This window comes from Schistocerca nitens, chromosome 10 (genome assembly GCF_023898315.1).
Source record: "Schistocerca nitens isolate TAMUIC-IGC-003100 chromosome 10, iqSchNite1.1, whole genome shotgun sequence".
In the NCBI taxonomy this organism is placed as follows: domain Eukaryota; kingdom Metazoa; phylum Arthropoda; class Insecta; order Orthoptera; family Acrididae; genus Schistocerca; species Schistocerca nitens.
Genome location: NC_064623.1, coordinates 97,206,087 through 97,224,586, shown reverse-complemented (window position 1 = coordinate 97,224,586; position 18,500 = coordinate 97,206,087). Strand labels below are relative to the sequence as shown.

Here is an 18,500-nt window from a genome sequence, read left to right as displayed (position 1 = left end):
TTTAAGTGTCAGGAAGTCGTTTCTGAAAGTACTTGTATGGAGTGTAGCCATATATGGAAGTGAAACATGGACGATAACCAGTTTGGACAAGAAGAGAATAGAAGCTTTCGAAATGTGGTGCTACAGAAGAATGCTGAAGATAAGGTGGGTAGATCACGTAACTAATGAGGAGGTATTGAATAATATTGGGGAGAAGAGAAGTTTGTGGCACAACTTGACTAGAAGAAGGGATCGGTTGGTAGGACATGTTCTGAAGCATCAAGGGATCACCAGTTTAGTAAAAAATGGTTCAAATGGCTCTGAGCACTATGGGACTCAACATCTTAGGTCATAAGTCCCCTAGAACTTAGAACTACTTAAACCTAACTAACCTAAGGACATCACACACACCCATGCCCGAGGCAGGATTCGAACCTGCGACCGTAGCAGTCCCGCGGTTCCGGACTGCAGCGCCAGAACCGCTAGACCACCGCGGCCGGCACCAGTTTAGTATTGGAGGGCAGTGTGGAGGGTAAAAATCGTAGAGGGAGACCATGAGATGAATACACTAAGCAGATTCAGAAGGATGTAGGTTGCAGTAGGTACTGGGAGATGAAGAAGCTTGCACAGGATAGAGTAGCATGGAGAGCTGCATCAAACCAGTCTCACGACTGAAGACCACAACAACAACAACAGTTTTCACATAAAATTTCGGACGCATTTTCAGCACGCCCTCGTATTTGCTCTGTGATAATATCTAGGAAATTTTTAATACGATCAAAAACCTGATTTTTCGTCGTCGTCGTCGTCGTCGTTGTTATTGGTTATGAGCTGGTGGTGGTCTTGAGTCCTGAGACTGGTTTGACGCAGCTCTCCATGCTGCTCCATCCTGTGCAAGCTTCTTCATCTCCCAGTACCTACTGCAGCCTACATCCTTCTGAATCTGCTTAGTGTATTCATCTCTTGGTCTCACTCTACGACTTTTATCCTCCACACTTCTCTCCAGTATTAAACTGGTGATCCCTTGATGTCTGTCGTATCAACTGATCCCTTCTTGTACTCAAGTTGTGCCGCAGATTTCTTGTCTCCCCAACGCTATTCAGTGCCTCCTCATTAGTTACGTAATCTTATGCTCGTATTTTGTTCATCAGGCAACAGTGCAAAGCTGTATCGAACGTCTTCGGGAAGTCAGGGGACAAGTTATCAATCTGGGTGACAGAATATACTGCCTTGTGCGTCTCGTGGGCGGGACTTTACAGAGTGCTATCGAATTTACCTCTCCTTTTTATTCATTTAAGACTATTTGCTTTCGGTGGCTTTTTTGTTTTCCCCTGGGGACCGGCGGGAGGAAAGTTGCCTAATGAGAGGGAAGACCATTATCTGTGCTGGCGGCACTAAGAGGATTGTCGCAACTCCGGCAGCTCCAGTACGCTCTCTGCGAAAAGGTAAGGGAGAGCATGCGGGCGACCGCCTGCGGAAGAAGCAACTCCAACAGTGGCTGCCACATTCTATCCTTGTCGTCTTTCTGACAGCTTTCGGGTCACACCGGAGGATAAAGCAGCAGCAGGATTCCACACGTTCTCGATGGGATTTAAGTTAGGAGTCGGGCAGGGCAGTCCGTTCGCCGAATATCCTCTCGTTCCAAGACCTCCTCCACCATCACTGTACGATGCGGTTGCGCATTGATATCCATAAAATGAACTCAGGACCGGATGAATCCCCTACAAGACACACATGGGAAAGGAAGTGTCGCAATAATGTTGACTTCGGAGTGTACCGCGTTCAACGATTTCGAGGTTAGTACGCCCACGCAACATTATCCCTCCCCACATCATAACTCTTGGACTACCGTAACGATCACGGCCGACTATATTTAGCAATTATATACAACCGCTCGCTCACAGAATGTTCCGTACCTAAAGACTGGAAAATTGCTCAAGTTCGCAGCAATACCCAAAAACGGAATGGTAGTAATCCGCTGAATTACAGGTCCATATCACTAACGTCGATTTGCAGTAGGGTTTTGGAACATATACTGTGTTCGAACATTGCCCGACAGGGTAGCCGAGAGCGCTAACACGCTGATTCCTGGACTCGGGTAGGCGCGGCGGCCCCGGATCGAATCCGCCCGGCGGACTAACGACGAGGGCCGGTGTGACGGCCAGCCTGGATGTTGTGTTTAGGTGGTTTTCCACATCCCACTAGGTGAATACCGGGCTGGTCCACACGTTCCGCCTCTCAGTTACACAACTCACAGACATATGCAACGCGTTCGCACTCTTCCGCGGCTTACACTAGATGCAGACAGCTGGGGTACACTGATTCCGTCACAGGGGGTACGGAGTGGCAACAGGAAGGGCATCCGGCCACCCCTTAACATTAACATGCCACGTCCGTTTAACCATAACAGCAGACCCCGCAAGTCGGGATTAATGCTTGGAAAGAAATAGAGAGACTGTGTTCGAACATTATGAATTACCTCGAAGAAAACTACAGGGTGGTCCAAAAGTCAGGAAACACCCTGATAAAATCCAAATGGAGTAGCAAACAAGGAAACATAGTCCCTACACACGAGGAATGGGAAGGGGGAAACTTTATAGGCTATGCCACCAACATGGCGGCCATCTTGAAAACCGCCATCTTGGATTCAACTCCAAAATTACAAATGGGAATGTGGTCATGTGACATATCAAGCAGATAGAGAATTTCACCAGAAAAACAATTCCGTTGTTATTTTAAACATAGCTTTATTCATTCTTGGGTTATAGCCAATTACTTGCGGCAGCAGTGGGACGCTCGGCAGCGTGAGTATTACGCACTGAGAAGTCATAAAATGGAGTCTGAAACGGTGCAAAGTGACTATCCCATGCCTGATATGTTACATGTGTGTAACTCTTAGGTATCTTTTACTCATGCTAACGTTTTAGTCATTGTTTCCTTATTTACAGGTTACAAAATGTCCTTAACTTATGAAGAATGCATTGAAATCATCTTGATATCAGGAGAAAGATGCACACGGGTCATGGCTGAGGATTTCAACAGTCGTCACCCAACCAGACAGCCCATCATTCACAGCGCAGTTGCCAAGCTTTTGGCCAAATTCCGAGCAACAGGTTCTGTTGAAGATAAACCTAAGGCTGGAAGTCCAAAATCCGCCACCGATGAAGCAACCACAGTGAGCGTGTTGGCATCATTTAGCAGGAGTCCGCAACGGAGTACTCGTCGCCTGTCACAAGAATGTGGGGTTAGCCGTACCTCCATACTGCGAATTTTATCGCAGCACAAATGGCACCCGTACAAAATTCAGCTGCTCCAGCACCTGAACGAGGATGAACCAGACCGTCGGGTACAGTTCGCAGAATGGGTGACACAGCAGCTGCAGATACACCCACGTTTCCCCTATCAGGTGCTGATCAGTGATGAAGCCATTTGGTTTATCAATGGTGAAGTGAACAATCAGAATCACAGATACTGGTCCGACACAAATTGGCACTGGATTGATTCTTCCAAAACGGTCGACTCACAAAAAGTGATGGTCTGGTGTGGTGTGTGGGGTACCAGAGTCGTTGGACCATTTTTTTATTGATGGTACGTTAACAGCCAACGGTTATCTGAGGCTATTGTATGAAGAAGTGTTTCCCTCATTGTTAACGGAGGACGGGACATTTTCGGAATGCTTCCACCATGAAGGAGCCCCACCACATTATGGGCACAATTTGCGAGCATACCTGGATGTGCAGTTCCCTCAAAAGTGGATTGGTCGTAGGGGTGCTGTGGAGTGGCCACCACGTTGGTGGTCTCTCGGGACTGTGTAACATCAACGTAATGTCTCTTCGGCACATAACACACATGCTACCGAGCGCCCCACCGCTGCCACACGTAACTGGCTATAACCCGAGAAGGAATAAAGCTATGTTTAAAATAACCAAGGCATTGTTTTTCTGGTGAAATTCTCTATCTGTTTGATATGTCACATGACCACATTCCCATTTGTAATTTTGGAGTTGAATCCAAGATGGCGGTTTTCAAGATGGCCGCCATGTTGGTGGATTAGCCTATAAAGTTTCCCCCTTCCCGTTCCTCGTGTGTAGGGACTCTGTTTCCTTGTTTGCTACTCCATTTGGATTTTATGAGGGTGTTTCCGGACTTTTGGACCACCCTGTATTTATTGCACATAGCATGGATTCAGAAAATATCGTTCTTGTGAAAGACAACTAGCTCTTTATACTCATCAAGTAATGAGTCCTATCAACAGGGGATGTCAAATTGATTCCATATTTTTAGATTTACAGAAGCCTTTCGACACCAGTCCTCACAAGCTTCTCCTAACCAAACTGCATGCCTATGGGATACCGCCTCAGTTGTGCAATTGGATTCGCGGTTTCCTGTCAGAAAAGTGACAGTTCGTAGTAATAGACGGAAAATCATCGAGTAAAACAGACTTAATATCCAGTGTGCCCCAGGGAAGTATTATAGGCCCTGCATTGTCCCTGATCTGTATTAACGACATACGAGACTATCTCAGTAGCCGTCTTAGATTGTTTGCAGATGATGATGTCATTTACCGTCTTGTAATGTCATCAGGTGACCAAAATGAATTGCAAAATAATTTAGATAAGATGTCTGTATGGCGCGAAACGTGGCAATTCACCCTGAATAAAGAAAAGTGTGAAGTTATTCGCATGAGTACTAAAAAAATTCGCTAATTTTCGATTACGCGATAATTCAATCACACAAATCTTAAGGCTCTAAATTCAACTAAATAGTTAAATAGTTAGGGACTACAATTACAAATAACGTAAAATGGAATGGTCATATAGATAATGTTGTGGGTAGAGCGAACCAAAGACTGCGATTCACTGGCTGAACACTTAGAAAGGTCTGCTAAAGAGACTGCTTGCACCGCACTTGTCCGCCCTATTCCGTTGTATTGCTGTACGATGTGGGATCCGCTTCACGTGGGACTGAGGGATGACATCGAAAAAGTTCAAAGAAGGACAGCTCGCTTAGTACTATCGCGAAGTAGGCGAGATAGTGATCACCAGTTTTCTCCTCCGATTGCGAAAACATTCTGTTGGCATCCACCTACATAGGGAGAAATGATCGTCACGATAAAATAAGAGAAATCAGGACTCGCAGAGAATAATTTAAGTGCTCGTTTTTCCCACGCGCCGTTCGAGAGTGGAACGATAGAGAGACAGCTTGAAGGTGGTTCATTGAACCCTCTTCCAGGCACTTTATTGTGTAGCGCCTAGAACCTCTCGGCCACCCCGGCTGGCTGTGAGAGGTACTAAAGGCCGATTCCCACTCACTGGGGCGTGCGGCAGCGACAAGCGTTTTCCGCTGTGACGCAGCGGCTCGCGGAATTGGGGTTCCCACCTGGGAGCAGCAGGTGCTAACGGTAGCCACTTATGGACCGCCACTGAGGTATGGGGCGGGACCCACTGAAACGCCCGGTGCATTTGATTAACGATACCGTAAACCTACAAGGAAGAAAGACATATCAGTTTTTTTTTATTTTCTTTACGATGTACTCTTTCGCATACTTCACATCATTCGTATTTTGTTACTTCGCCATAAACAGACCCATGATTACTGTTCATAACTGTTTACTATCTCATTTAGAAAATCGATCGCCCCGGAACATAAACGTATTGTTGCTTTTATAATAACATTTAGTATTGCAAATTGCAGTACTTGAACGCAATTTACTATGATGATAGTGCACTATCTGTTATGTGGAAGTCATTTATTTACAACTGAAAATGTCTGACAGTTGGTCCTCAGTATTTGCTGTGTTAAGATCATGTATTTTAAGCACTCTGTGAGTGTGAGCTATTGAAACTACCAATGAAGTAGTATCACAACACTCAGCTCCATTTCTAAAAATACAGCCGCGCGGGTGAGCAGCGCGGTCTGGGGCCTAACGACTCATAAAATGTTGTGCTAATATAAATTATTTTATTACTAACCAAATACATTACGCATGCTGTGGTGCATGCATTAAATGTTGGTAAGTCTCAATCGGTGTTTATCCCACGTCAGTCATTCTGGGCGAACTTTCCGTATTGAGAAACGCTGGATCCCACATGCCAAGCTATGTGGCCCATCCCAGGTTACCTGGGTCTCTACCTGCAGCGACGGGTTAAACCGTCTTGACCTCTCGTAACGGAATACCAGAGCGTGTCCAAACTATAATAGCCCTTTTGCCTTGACAGATTGGAAATTCCTTAGCCCTTTTACACATAGTGATGTCCTGTCCTGCAGTATTTCTAAAAGTACAGCCATAAAAGGTTTCTAAACCAAATTTGAAGCTCACAGCTTAATACTATCACTCTCAAGAGCTTTCCACTGGTCGTACCTCGCTGGAATTATACAACTTATTGGGAAAACCACACTCAGTAGTTCTTTTGTGACCATCTGTGTGGCTTGCAGCTTTTGTCCAAGCTACTTAGACCCACTCACTGTTCCACTTATACCAAACCACAGGCGCCGATTCAGTGGTGAGAACCTGGTTTACAATACAATAACCGATTCCAGCCAACTTGCCTGTCAGTGCAGCCAATTATCCGGACACTGTTGTAGAAGGTTTCAATGCTGACATTATCAAGTTTCATATTTGCAGCACTTGTATTATCATGGGCTGTCGAATGTCGTTAAAAAAAGGATATAATTCCAATCAGAAAAAAATCTTCAATATCTCAGCTGATACAAAATTTAAGGCGAGTAACTTTGCAAATAAAATTACGTACCTCTCTGCAGACAATAGCTTTCCGAAAACCTCGTTCCGGTATATTGAACCACTTACAAAATAAGAAGTACAAGTTCCAGGTGACTTACCCTAAATATAATGATGGCATCTCTTACTTTACACAACCCATGACGACATCAATAGCATGTACAAGATCGATAAAAAAGCACTCCGTCATCAGGCCACAAGTGGCCCATCGGGACCATCCGACCGCCGTGTCATCCTCAGCGGATAATGCGGATAGGGGGGTGTATGGTCAGCACACCACTCTCCCACTCGTTATGATGGTTTTCTTTTACCAGAGCCGTTACTATTCGGTCGAGTAGCTCCTCAATTGGCATTACGAGGCTGAGTGCACTCCGAAAAATCGCAACAGCGCTTAACTTCGGTGATCTGACGGGAACCGGTGTAGCCACTGTGGCAAGGCCGTTGCCACAAGATCGATAACTGAATAAATTAATAAAAATTCCTGTGAATAATCGGATGAAATACATTGCCTGACCAAAAGACGAAACACCCAGAAGGACAGTATTGAGCCTACTTAACGACATAAGTTGCACCCCCATGGGATGCATGCAAGCTCTGATTCGTTTGGGAAAGGTGCCATGAAGCCGTTCTGTCCTCTCCTGTGGCAAGCCAGCCCACGACTATTGTAACTAGCCCTTGATATCCTGGCTACTACCATCCACTGAGCCACATTTGAACTGGTCCAAAACATGTCCTATTAGACAAAAAATCTGGGGATTTTTCTGAGATTACCTCAACATTATGCAGACAGTTCATGAAAACACATGCCACGTAGAGTTACCTGTCACTACCAGCTGTTGCCTGAGGCTATTCTCGATGACAACTCACAACATAACTCCAGTAACACGGCTGTGCGTCTCCAAAATATTGGAATAAAGTCACCTCCACCAGGTCTCCATCATCCTCGCTGACAGTGATCGTCTGAGGTACATCAGCAGTCCATACTTTCGAGTCAGTACAACTCCAACGAGATGTTCATGGCAGTCCACACAGGCATCGGTAATTTCCTATTCCAATTGCTGCTGCCCTCCAACCGCTTGTTCTCCTATGGCAGCTGTAGATGTGAAGAGGTTACAATGTGCTCGGCGCACGGTGTGGCAATCCTCCTCTGTGGTGATCAAACGAGGACGACCAGAACCTTGACGACAAATATGCCGATACTCAAATTCTGATGCAGTCCATAACTGGGCCACTTTCACCATCGAATGCACCTAAAATCTTCAAATTGCACGACTCGACCACCATGAGGCCAGTTTCAGACTTTTCCGGGAGCTGTCAACACTGTTTCACAATAGTCAGCAGCATCTCCATGTCCGTGATCACTCAACATCTAACGCTGTTCACACTCCATTATAACCGACCAGTCCTGGTAACAGTACTGTACAACAGTACATGACCAAGACTAATGGACTGTGGAGGCTGATCTACCTGTCACACAGAATTGCAACTATAATTCTTTATGCACCCACTTCTGCTGTGTACATGTACAAATTTACATTTATATCCGACCATATCTTCTGGGGGTTCACCTTTTCAGTCAAGCAGCACATTAATATCGGCAATATTATCGTGATAATATCTCAAAATCATCTCTAAGATTATCCAAACTGAATATTATTCTTAAAAATGTGGTTGTACTCACAAATGACTCTTTTTATTCTTGTCGTTTCTTTTCCTTTTCTGTCACAGAAGATGTCGAACGAGCTGCAGTCTGGCGACAAGGCAACACTGCTTCCTGATGGTTCAGAAGACGAGTAAAGAGCTACCTGCTGTTCCCATCGTAATGGTCGGCAGGCTCCAGATGTGGCCTGCTATTGGTCGGTGGTCCACCAATTGCAAGGGAGGCGCTGAAGCTGCCACGTTGCCACGTCTCCGCTGGAACTCTAGCTTCTGTTTTGGTCAGACTCGCAGTTTACAGAAACCTCCCCACCAGCCAGAAAGTGGTTCGCCAAAGCTGTGGAGATCTGCCGAACGAGCAGGGTGCTTGCTGCTTTGTGGTTTTCGAGATGTTTCAGAACAGTTATGTTTGCTGATTATGACCAAACTGTTGCATCATAGTATTAACAGAAAAAGAACTGCTTCTTTGCTCTGCTTTATCATTCGAATAAGTCTTGAACCACGACTTATGCTGTGTAATCTCTCGTCAAGTTTCAGTGTTTACTGTAAATAATAATCCTGTTAAGCTTACAACAAAATATGGGCAGTTGAAATGTGATGAAGTTACTGGAAAAAAATGACATATCAGATCCCTCTGCAATGGAGGGAAATGTCAGTGAATGGAACAGATGTTTATCATTGTATTCACAGAGTTTTGTTGATGTTACATTCCAGTCTCCTTAATTTATAACAGTGTAATAAGTTTGTATTATGTATCTAGTCGTACTATAAAGACTTTCCACACACATATATGTGCAAGCAGTCATGTTTACTGTTTATGAAGACAGAATTTTTATGCATTTTAATGGACTTTAAGTATCCTGAGAAAATAACCAGCTATGAAGGGCTACAGGGTAGTCCACAAATGTGGAACAACACTTCTAAAACCAAAATTTGTTGATAAATAGTAATTTAAAGTCAAGTAGTACAAGACATGTTTGTGCAGGGGGGGGGGGGGGGGCACCTTCGAGGTTATGTTGCCAATATGGGGATCATTTTGGAAACCACCATCTTGGATCCAACTTGTAGTTTTCAAAGGGAAAGGGGATCATGTCACATATCAAAATAGTAGGGTCTTTCATTTGAGTGTAGCTACGTCGCATTTTATAGAGAACGAGACACATGCCAGTAGTAACACATAAAGGTTACAGAATGTTTTCGATGTGTTGTACAGCACGTTGTATGGTGGATGTTATTTGATTCGCTCATTGCTCATGGACTTACACTGACTTACTTACTTCACCCAACGGTATGTAGCATATTGGGCAACCAATTTCCTCCAGCAAACTAGATCATCTAATAGGCTACTAAGTCTTCAAATTTCGACCAGTTTATGTCTATACATTCAATAACCATTGCAAAACTTCGTTTCCAAGTGTTACGAGGGCTTCCTCTACTTCTGTATCCACCTGTTGGTTTCCACAACAGTGTTGACTTGGGTATTTTTCCATCTTTCTCTCGTGGAATGTGCCCCACAAGCTTCAGCCTTCTCTCAGCAACGATTTTGTGGAGGCTGTGTGGACCACATCTTCTTAGCATGTCATTATTTGAAATGTGGCCGTGATAACTGATCTGCAAAACTCACCTCAAGCATCGTCGGTGGAAAACGTTGAGCTGACGTGATGATTGCTGATTTTTCCAGATCTCACATTCGTATGTGGCCATCGGTACGACGATAGAGGAGTAGATTTGTGGGCGCACTTAGAGTGTAATTGCTATATGGATCGCATTCATTGGAAGACTGTACAAGCTCTCCCATTTCTACTGATGTATGCATCTGTCTTCTCGTTATTACAAATAAGGTTGCTGGGGTATGGTAATGGGTCAGTACCTTCTTTTTCGTGTACATACGCAGAGTGAAGCGAGGAATGATAATTTATAGCATGGCTGTAATGGAGCAGCATCTCGCCACTGAACGAAACAGGGGATCCTGCCTGAAACCCAGGCATAAGTGCTGTAAAATCAAGCAGGATCCCCCGTTTCGTTCGATGCTAAGATGTTATTCCGAAGCAGCTGGAGGGCCTGAGCTATCCTGCTCGAGTTTAGGGGAAATAACCAAGTGGACTACGCTATGAATGTGAATTTGGACTGAGGGTGGGGGCATTCTAGGGCAGCCTGTGCAGTTATGCAAAGCGACTGTGCCCTAGTGCCGTAGCTGCTAGTGCATGTGCCTAGTGAGCAGCAGACCTGGGTTCGATGCCTGGCCTTTGTACAAATTCACTTCCGTCTGCATATATATGTCATAGATGTTCAAGACTTGAAGGAATCTCTGAAACCATATAGTTCCATTTGATTATCGTCTGTTTCATTATAATTTGGGTTGGCAGGTTTCCACTTTTCATGCACATTGTGTTTGTCTTATCAGCATTTATTTTTTCAGACCTACAGAACTTGATAATCCAGCATGGTAGTCAATAGTTGTAAACTCTGTGGTATTTCTTCAGAAAAATCCAGATCCGAAGGCCTTGATTCCTTATTCCAATGTATGCCCATGTTGTAGTTGTCAATAGTTTTTCTTATTATGAAATCTGTGATTAATATGAAAAGGACTGGTGGCAAAAAAGCAGCAAGTGAACCAAAATTCTCCCTATTGGTGTATGGCTGACTCCTGCAAGATTCGGCTGGACTTCCACTGGACAATACCAAAACAGCAGCTGATGATTCTTCATCCGTAGCCGTTTTTGATCTACAGTTTGTCAATTTTCCTGCGGCAGAGCCACTTTTAAGGAATTTTGCAATAAGTTTTACCACCGCGCTGTGGATATTGGGCGTTCTGTCTGTGGTGCGATGGCTGAAATCCTATGCGATAACACGGGTACTCTTCTCTCGCGAAATCAGGAAGTTCTCAATGCGTTCAGTTTGTGTTAACGACATCGGTTTTCACGACACGTGTAAGGAAGGAACGTCGGTCATAACACGAGAAACAACAAATATGTGTACGTAGGAAAGACAGCATTGTTTTCCTCGTGTAATTGTCCACCCATTTGATATGTCACATGATCTTCTATCCATCTGATAATTATCAGTTGTGTCCAAGATGGTGACTTCCAAAATGGTCGCCATGTACGTAGCATCTCAGGTTTTCCCACTTTCCGTCAGCACACTACTTGACTATAAATTTCTATTTATTCACTTGCTTTTGTTTTATAAATCTAGTTCCACACATATGGACCAGCCTGTGTAGTTGGCTGCGTGCTGAGTGAATACTGTACAAAACCTTAGACTAAGCCTATGCACTTAACAACTGAATGCACTCTGTGCCAGACTCATGCAAAGGAAAGCAGTGCGGCACTATCTGGGCACTTTAAAAAGACAAAATACTATATATATATATATATATTACAGCCTAACTTTTCCTTTAAGTTTGTGCTTTTAGAGTGGTCTGACTGACAAATTTAGCTAACATCATGTAATGTACCACGCTGTTCTTTCCTCCTTTCATGGGATGATATATTCCTGCATATCTGATCTATTTATTCACCGAAAAAAATTAAAATTTTGTATTTGTTATGTTCTCATTGCTAATTCTTTGGGAAAGATGGACTGTCTGACTCAGTAATGACTCGTTTCTCGACAGGGGAATGAAATTTTTCCTACTCCTAAATCCTTCCACACATATTTATTCACGTTCTCCAGTAGATAAAATAGAACTGATAATTTTTTCATTACAAACTGTAGGTGTCAAAAGCCAGTCAATATCCTCATTTCAGATGGAAATCTATGTCTCTGCTGTTCAAAGAAATTGGTATTATGTGTGAGAACATCAAGAGCTGGAGATTGCTGCGTGGGCAGAAAGATGCTGACACTCATCATGGAGACATAACGATTGCAAAAAAAAAAAAAAAAAAAAAAACGAAGGGAAACGTTAATAACACACCGATACAAACATCTCAAGCTTTCAATGATGCAGGTCATTTCAGCAGGAGACGCAGAAGGAGAGACACTATAGAAGTTATGAAGAAAATTGACCTCGATAAGAGCATGAAACGGTATGGATTTGAGGCGAGATTGCGTCCTCATAAATAAGTGTGCTATCGAGACTTGCATGCATTCAAGTGTGCAGTCAAGAATTATTAAACTCATCCGAAAATGTCGGAGGTGGGTGCTGGCACTCGGAAGCCCTGTAGCATCAAAAAAAAATGGTGCAGATGGCTCTGAGCACTATGGGACTTAACATCTATGGTCATCAGTCCCCTAGAACTTAGAACTACTTAAACCTAACTAACCTAAGGACATCACACAACACCCAGTCATCACGAGGCAGACAACCCTGTAGCATCACGCAGTGTGTTGTTTGTGCCATGACCTGTCTTTCTCATGGGTCTGAGGGTAGCAGAAGATCACGGTGCTGCCCAGAATCCGAACTGCTGGCTAGACTCTGGTGATGGCGAACGATCCCGAAGCCTTGGCAGCTGGAGCAGTGTTGGCTACCTAGGACGGGCAGTCAGGCAGAGGTCCCTCCTTCGAAGCCTGATGGCAGGAGAGTTACGAAAACAATGCAGATAGACACAGACTGGGCATCATTTCAATAAGTGACGCCCAGTCTGTGTCCATCTGTAGTGTCGTTGTAGCTCTGGCCGAACACACTGACAGGGTGGTACTGCCATTGTTTTGTACTGATTCTGTGCGCTGACATTTTTGGAATGCGCGACGTTTTGCTGTCACACGGAGCCATCTGGAACAGAGCAGCGCTGGGATCTGACGTAATTAGCAGTGTGTATTGGCAACGCAGATGTCAGTCAAGCCAGAGTGGATTCTTGAATACTGGCCCCAGGACACTGACGCCTGGAACGGTTTCGCGGAAGTCTTACTGCTGTTCATGGGTTCTGAACAAGCGTGGGCGACGGCCAGCTGCAGCTGATGCCGTTGGCTTGTGGCCTGATTTCGGCTGTGGCCTCGTCAAAGTACTGGGCTACGTCTTCTGCTTCAAGTTCTCCTATACATCTCTCTCTCTCTCTGTTTCTCTCTCTTGAAACTGACTCTCTTTCATGCGTCCACTCTACTATTCACTCATTCCCTCATAGAGCATTTCGCCAAGTTTTAAAGTCAAGTTGCTAGTGTAGAATATGGGCACTGCAGTATGTGTGTGGATCTCATTGCATTTGGTGACACGGACTGCTGGGGAGGCATGACAGCAGACTGCTTTAGAAATCTGTCCACTCGGTTGCCTATTTTTAGGCGCAAACTAATTTTGCGACAAAATGGAACGGATGATTTGGCTACGTTTTATGACACGCCTGCCACCGTAGTGCAGCTACGCATGGTGCATATTTCGAACCGAATCCTGGAGAGATGCTGTGACTCTATATTTAAAAGGAAATGTCCTGACTGACTGATCACCACCCAGCAAAAATTACTAACGAGAGAGGGAGTTTATTGTATACTGTAGGCAACGTTTAACAAGAACTTTTTGAAATTCCGTTCCTAAGAGGTTGAAACATGGGATGAAAGGTTTTTTGAAAACATGACCCTGTTAAGCTAGAACTACTAAAATGTATATATTTCTTTCTCGGTCGGAAATAAAGAAATACATGTTTCAGCATTTTTGGAAATTTAATCCCGGTGGGGAGGGAGGGGGGGGGCGAACTAGTGGGTGAAAATTAATTTTGAAAGCAGATAATTATCAACGAACTAATGAAGCATTTTTAAAGCTACATGTACGAAAATAGGCATTTGACTTATCAGTTACAAATTTTATTAAAAATGTTTCCTTGTCTTTGGAAAGTCAAGAGAGTAAAACAGGGAATGAACATATTTTTGGAAATATTGTGTTAAAATATATTTAAAGCTAAATTAATCAAAACTAGTATCTGACTTCTAAAGAAATGTGTGTCAAGGGATGAACTTTTTTATGGAAACATCACCACAAGAACTCAAAAGACAGGATTAACAAAGATCTACAACTTCAGCTATCAGAGTCGATTTTTGGTCAGAAGTACATTCAAAAAAGACCATGCTTCTGAGCCCTTAATTAGCGTCAAACGTTTAGATGATGTTGCAAATTGTGAATAACATAAAAATTTCATTAAAAAAATCTGTGCACACCATACAGACTATGCGAGCGAAGCAGTCGGCACTAAGCTCGTCCTATTGTATGAGGGCGTGCTGAAAAATAATGTCTCTCAATTTTTCATTCTGTTTTCAGTATCGGTTGAGGTACTACACGCACTGCATGCTGCTCGGTCGACTTTTCCACTCTGCTGACGCAAGTTGCCACCTTCTGCCACTAGAGGGCTCCGAATTGTAGCGCGTAACAAGGCGCTGTGTGATGCAACTAAGTTGTCGCATGAGAAACAGCGTGCTGTTTGTAATCGCAGGAGAGTTCGCCCACACCTGTGCCACTCTCTCCTTCAGCACGACAATGCCAGATCGCACACAAGCGCTGCGACATCAGCAACAAACCTACGTCCTGGGTTCTCCACCATTGATCATCGTCCATATAGTCCCGACTTGGAACCATCCGATTTACTTGTTTCTTCAGAACTTACAGAACACTTTCGTGGACTTCACTTTGGTAGTAATGAAGCGGTGCAAGCAGAGCTTAGATTGTGCCTCCGTCAACAAGCATTCTGCAGCGACGGTATCAACAAACTGGTCTCCCGTTGGGAGAAATGTCTTCGCCACCAGGGTGACTATGTTGGGAAGTAAATACGTAAACATGAAGAATAAAGCTGTAGAATGTTAATAAAGCTTTACAGAATGAGATTTTCACTCTGCAGCAGAGTGTGCGCTGATATGAACCTTCGTGGCAGATTAAAACTGTGTGCCGGACCGAGACTCGAACTCGAGACCTTTACCTTTCGGGGCAAGTGCTCTACCAACTGAGGTCCCAAGTTCGAGTCTCGGTCCGGCACACAGTTTTAATCTGCCAGGAAGTTTCATATCAGCGCACACTCTGGTGCAGAGTGAAAATCCCATTCTGGAAACATCCCCCAGGCTGTGGCTAAGCCATGTCTCCGCAGTATCCTTTCTTTCAGGAGTGCTAGTTCTGCAAGGTTCGCAGGAGAGCTTATGTAAAGTTTGGAAGGTAGGAGACGAGGTTCTGGCAGAAGTAAAGCTGTGAGGACGGGGCGTGACTTGTGCTTTGGTAGCTCAGATGGTAGAGCACTTGCCCGCGAAAGGCAAAGATCCCGAGTTCCAGTCTCGTTCCGGCACGTTTTAATGTGCAGGAAGTTTTAATAATGCTTTCTTTATTTAAATAGCTTTTAGAGCTTTCACAAAAAACACTCTGACCAATTCATAACGTTGCTACGAAGCTTTGCCCGACAGATTCCTTGCATAAAATGTCCGTGGTTTGTTTGCCGCGCCAATTCGAATAGAATTCCGAGCTTTCGTTGTTGCCTCCATCGTCGTCGTCGACGTCACGAATTGGCGAAGCTCCTACTTGTTTATCCACTGGATGGCATCTGATTGGCTGGATTACGTCAAGACGACATTGCGGAAATAGCGCGTACTGAGGTGGCACCCTCTACGTCATAGATTTTGTTTGTGCTCTCCATCCGGCATTGCTTGCAACGCCATCCCACGCAGCAGGCAGTTAACTGCAAGGAGACTTCCTCTCTGTCCTTTCTTTCTAAAGTGCACCGTTTCATGCATTTCTAGGTGCATAGCAGGTGCCTCTATCGACGTTCTTTTCACATAGTCTAATTTCAACTGACTCCCTAATCACAGACTCTCAATAGGTCACTGTGTGAGAAAACATTCTCGTTTGTCCATATTGGTTCCCAGATTAACTATCTGATGACGTGTTCACAAACAACGGGTGTTCTGTCCGTGATACTACATCAACAATGTCGAGGAAACAAAGCTGTTCAAACAAGCCACAAAGGCCGACATATGTCATGGCTTCCATTTCGCAGTTCAACATCCAATAAGTTAGATAGAATCCTAAACAGGCAAGGAATCAGACCAGTCTTCCTGGTACCAAGAAAAATTAAAGAGATGTTGCAACCGGTTAAAGATAACGTCGGTCTGAGAGTGCCGGAATTTGTAACACTCCTTTCGAGTGCGGCAGAATAGATGTTGGCCAGTCCATATGAATGGCTACCGATCGCTGAGTCGAGCATCAGCGTCACCCTAATTACAGGCTTCTGGATAGAGCCTTTTCTGCTCTTATTGTTATTCCATTCCCTTCGACCCATATGGTGGGAGGGGGGGGGGAGGGGGAACTGTTGGCTGTCAGGGGATACAATTCGCCGCTCTAAAGATCAAAGCAAAACGATAGTAAAATTTTTAAAGCATTTTATAAAATTGGACATGGAAGTAGGAAGAAGGAAATGTTTTACACAATAAAAAGTCAGATGGGCATTTGCATAAGTTAAAAGATAAAAGGTTAATTCATTGTTTAATTAAAATACATAGACAACTGAATGGAAAATGAATGTCTCACACAATACAAAGAACAGATGGTCAGTTGCATAAGTTAAAAGGTAAAAGTTGATTTGTTGGCTGATTAAAATTGATTCATAGGTGAGTGAGGTGTTGAGTGGATGTAGACAGCCTGGGACAGGCGTATAAGGGGAATGTAGCATTCGAGTTAGTGTGTAGAGGGTGTTTGTGTGGGCAGATGTTTGGAAGATGGATCTTGGAAAGTGAAGAGGGATGCGGTTCTGAACCAACTCTTAGTATGTGGTGCAGGGGAGTGGAGAGGAAGGAGCTCTGGCCTGATCAGGGGAGGAGAAGTGGCTTCCCCTCGATCAGGTACTGGATAAGATGTTCGTAAATGGCAACATAAAGCTTGTGGCGGAGGAAGCTGTTGGTGTATTGGAGTAATGAGTTCTGCCAATGGGATGCGGTTGAGCTACTACAAGCTAGGAGTGAGGGATGAGAGGGAGGTATTGATACACTCATGGACTCTTGGGAATAAGCAGTGATCGAAGTGGTGGTCGAGGGGGTGGTTGTTGTGTGTGAGAGGATAGAAGGGAGGGGGGTTGTTGCCAGTAAGACAGTGAAATGCCTTCCAGTACGTGGAAGAGGTTATGGGCAGTGTTGCATTGAGGTTGTTGCATATTTGGCGCCAAACTCGACTTTTCTTCGTGTTCAACAGATTCTTGATGTGTCGTCGTACTTGTCGGTGGCATATAAGTATGTCTCGGTCATGGGTCCGCAAGACAGATTGTTATAGGCGACGGGATTGATGGAGGAGTAAGAGAACACACGGAGGGAGTGTGGGCTGCTGTGGATGGTTGGACTTTGTCGGAATGTGGTGAGTTATAGCGTTTGACGAGGTTTGTTGGAGGAAGGTCACAGTGTCGTTGATATCATTTGGGTGTTGAAAGGATAATGGATGGCTTCTGAGATAGGTACCAATGGATTCTCTGTATCCATCCCAGTTGGTATGTGAGTAGTCCTGTGTGTGTTTGGGAAAGGCGGAAGGAGTGGGTGTGTGGCATAGGAGATGGTGAGTACGCAGGGTGATGGTAGTAGATTCCAGTGTGGTCGAGGACTGCTACAGTAATACACTCGAGGAGGTTAGGAGATATGAGGGTAACATCAGGAATGGCTCTCAGGGGAAGTTTGCTGTGGGACTATATCAGTCAGTAAATATACGCCACCACTGGAGTTCAGCGTGAGAGCAGCTATGGATGATAAGCCAAGCAGCAATAATACAGAAGGTGTGGTCTGTGTTGTGGTCTGTGTTGGTGAGGAAGTTCTATGAAATGGACGATACAGACAGATACAGATAGTCATACAGGTTATGGTTTTGAGGAAGAGAGTGACAATGAGGTGTTCAGTAGGAGTGTTGTAGTAGGGTTCTTGTTGTGGACAATGGCAACTCCACCTCTGGCCGTAAGAAGCAGGTTATCTGTTTGGTAGAGGATATATGATGAAGTGTGGATAGTACTATGAATTTGGAGGAAGATTTCATTCAGGATGATAGTATCGACGTGGTGGTGGGACAGGGTGTGCATAAATAGGGGTTTTTTGGCTAATAAGAAGTGGTTATTGTGGAACAGAAATTTATACTGCTGTCGAGCAATGATTTAGGGAGAGAATGTGGATGGGTGGCTGAGGTGGATTTAAATTAGGGTGCAGAGAAAGGTGAAAACAAAGTGGACCTGCTTGGGGGGAATAGGTGGCTTGTGTG

The 18,500-nt window shown here is 44.4% G+C and overlaps 1 protein-coding gene across 2 annotated transcripts in view; it reads left to right on the top strand.

Moving 5' to 3' along the window:
* Nucleotides 1-12,064, top strand: part of LOC126210148 (uncharacterized) — a 571,076-nt gene extending 559,012 nt beyond the window's left edge. Inside the window, exon 7 of one of the 2 annotated variants that reach the window (XM_049939299.1) lies at nt 8,450-12,064. In XM_049939299.1, the coding sequence (XP_049795256.1) occupies nt 8,450-8,515 (66 nt within the window). In that variant the 3' untranslated portion in view covers nt 8,516-12,064. Of the gene's footprint in view, nt 1-8,446 lie in introns of both variants that reach the window. The other variant, XM_049939298.1, reaches the window with a different exon arrangement.
* The last annotated feature ends 6,436 nt before the right edge of the window (nt 12,065-18,500 follow it).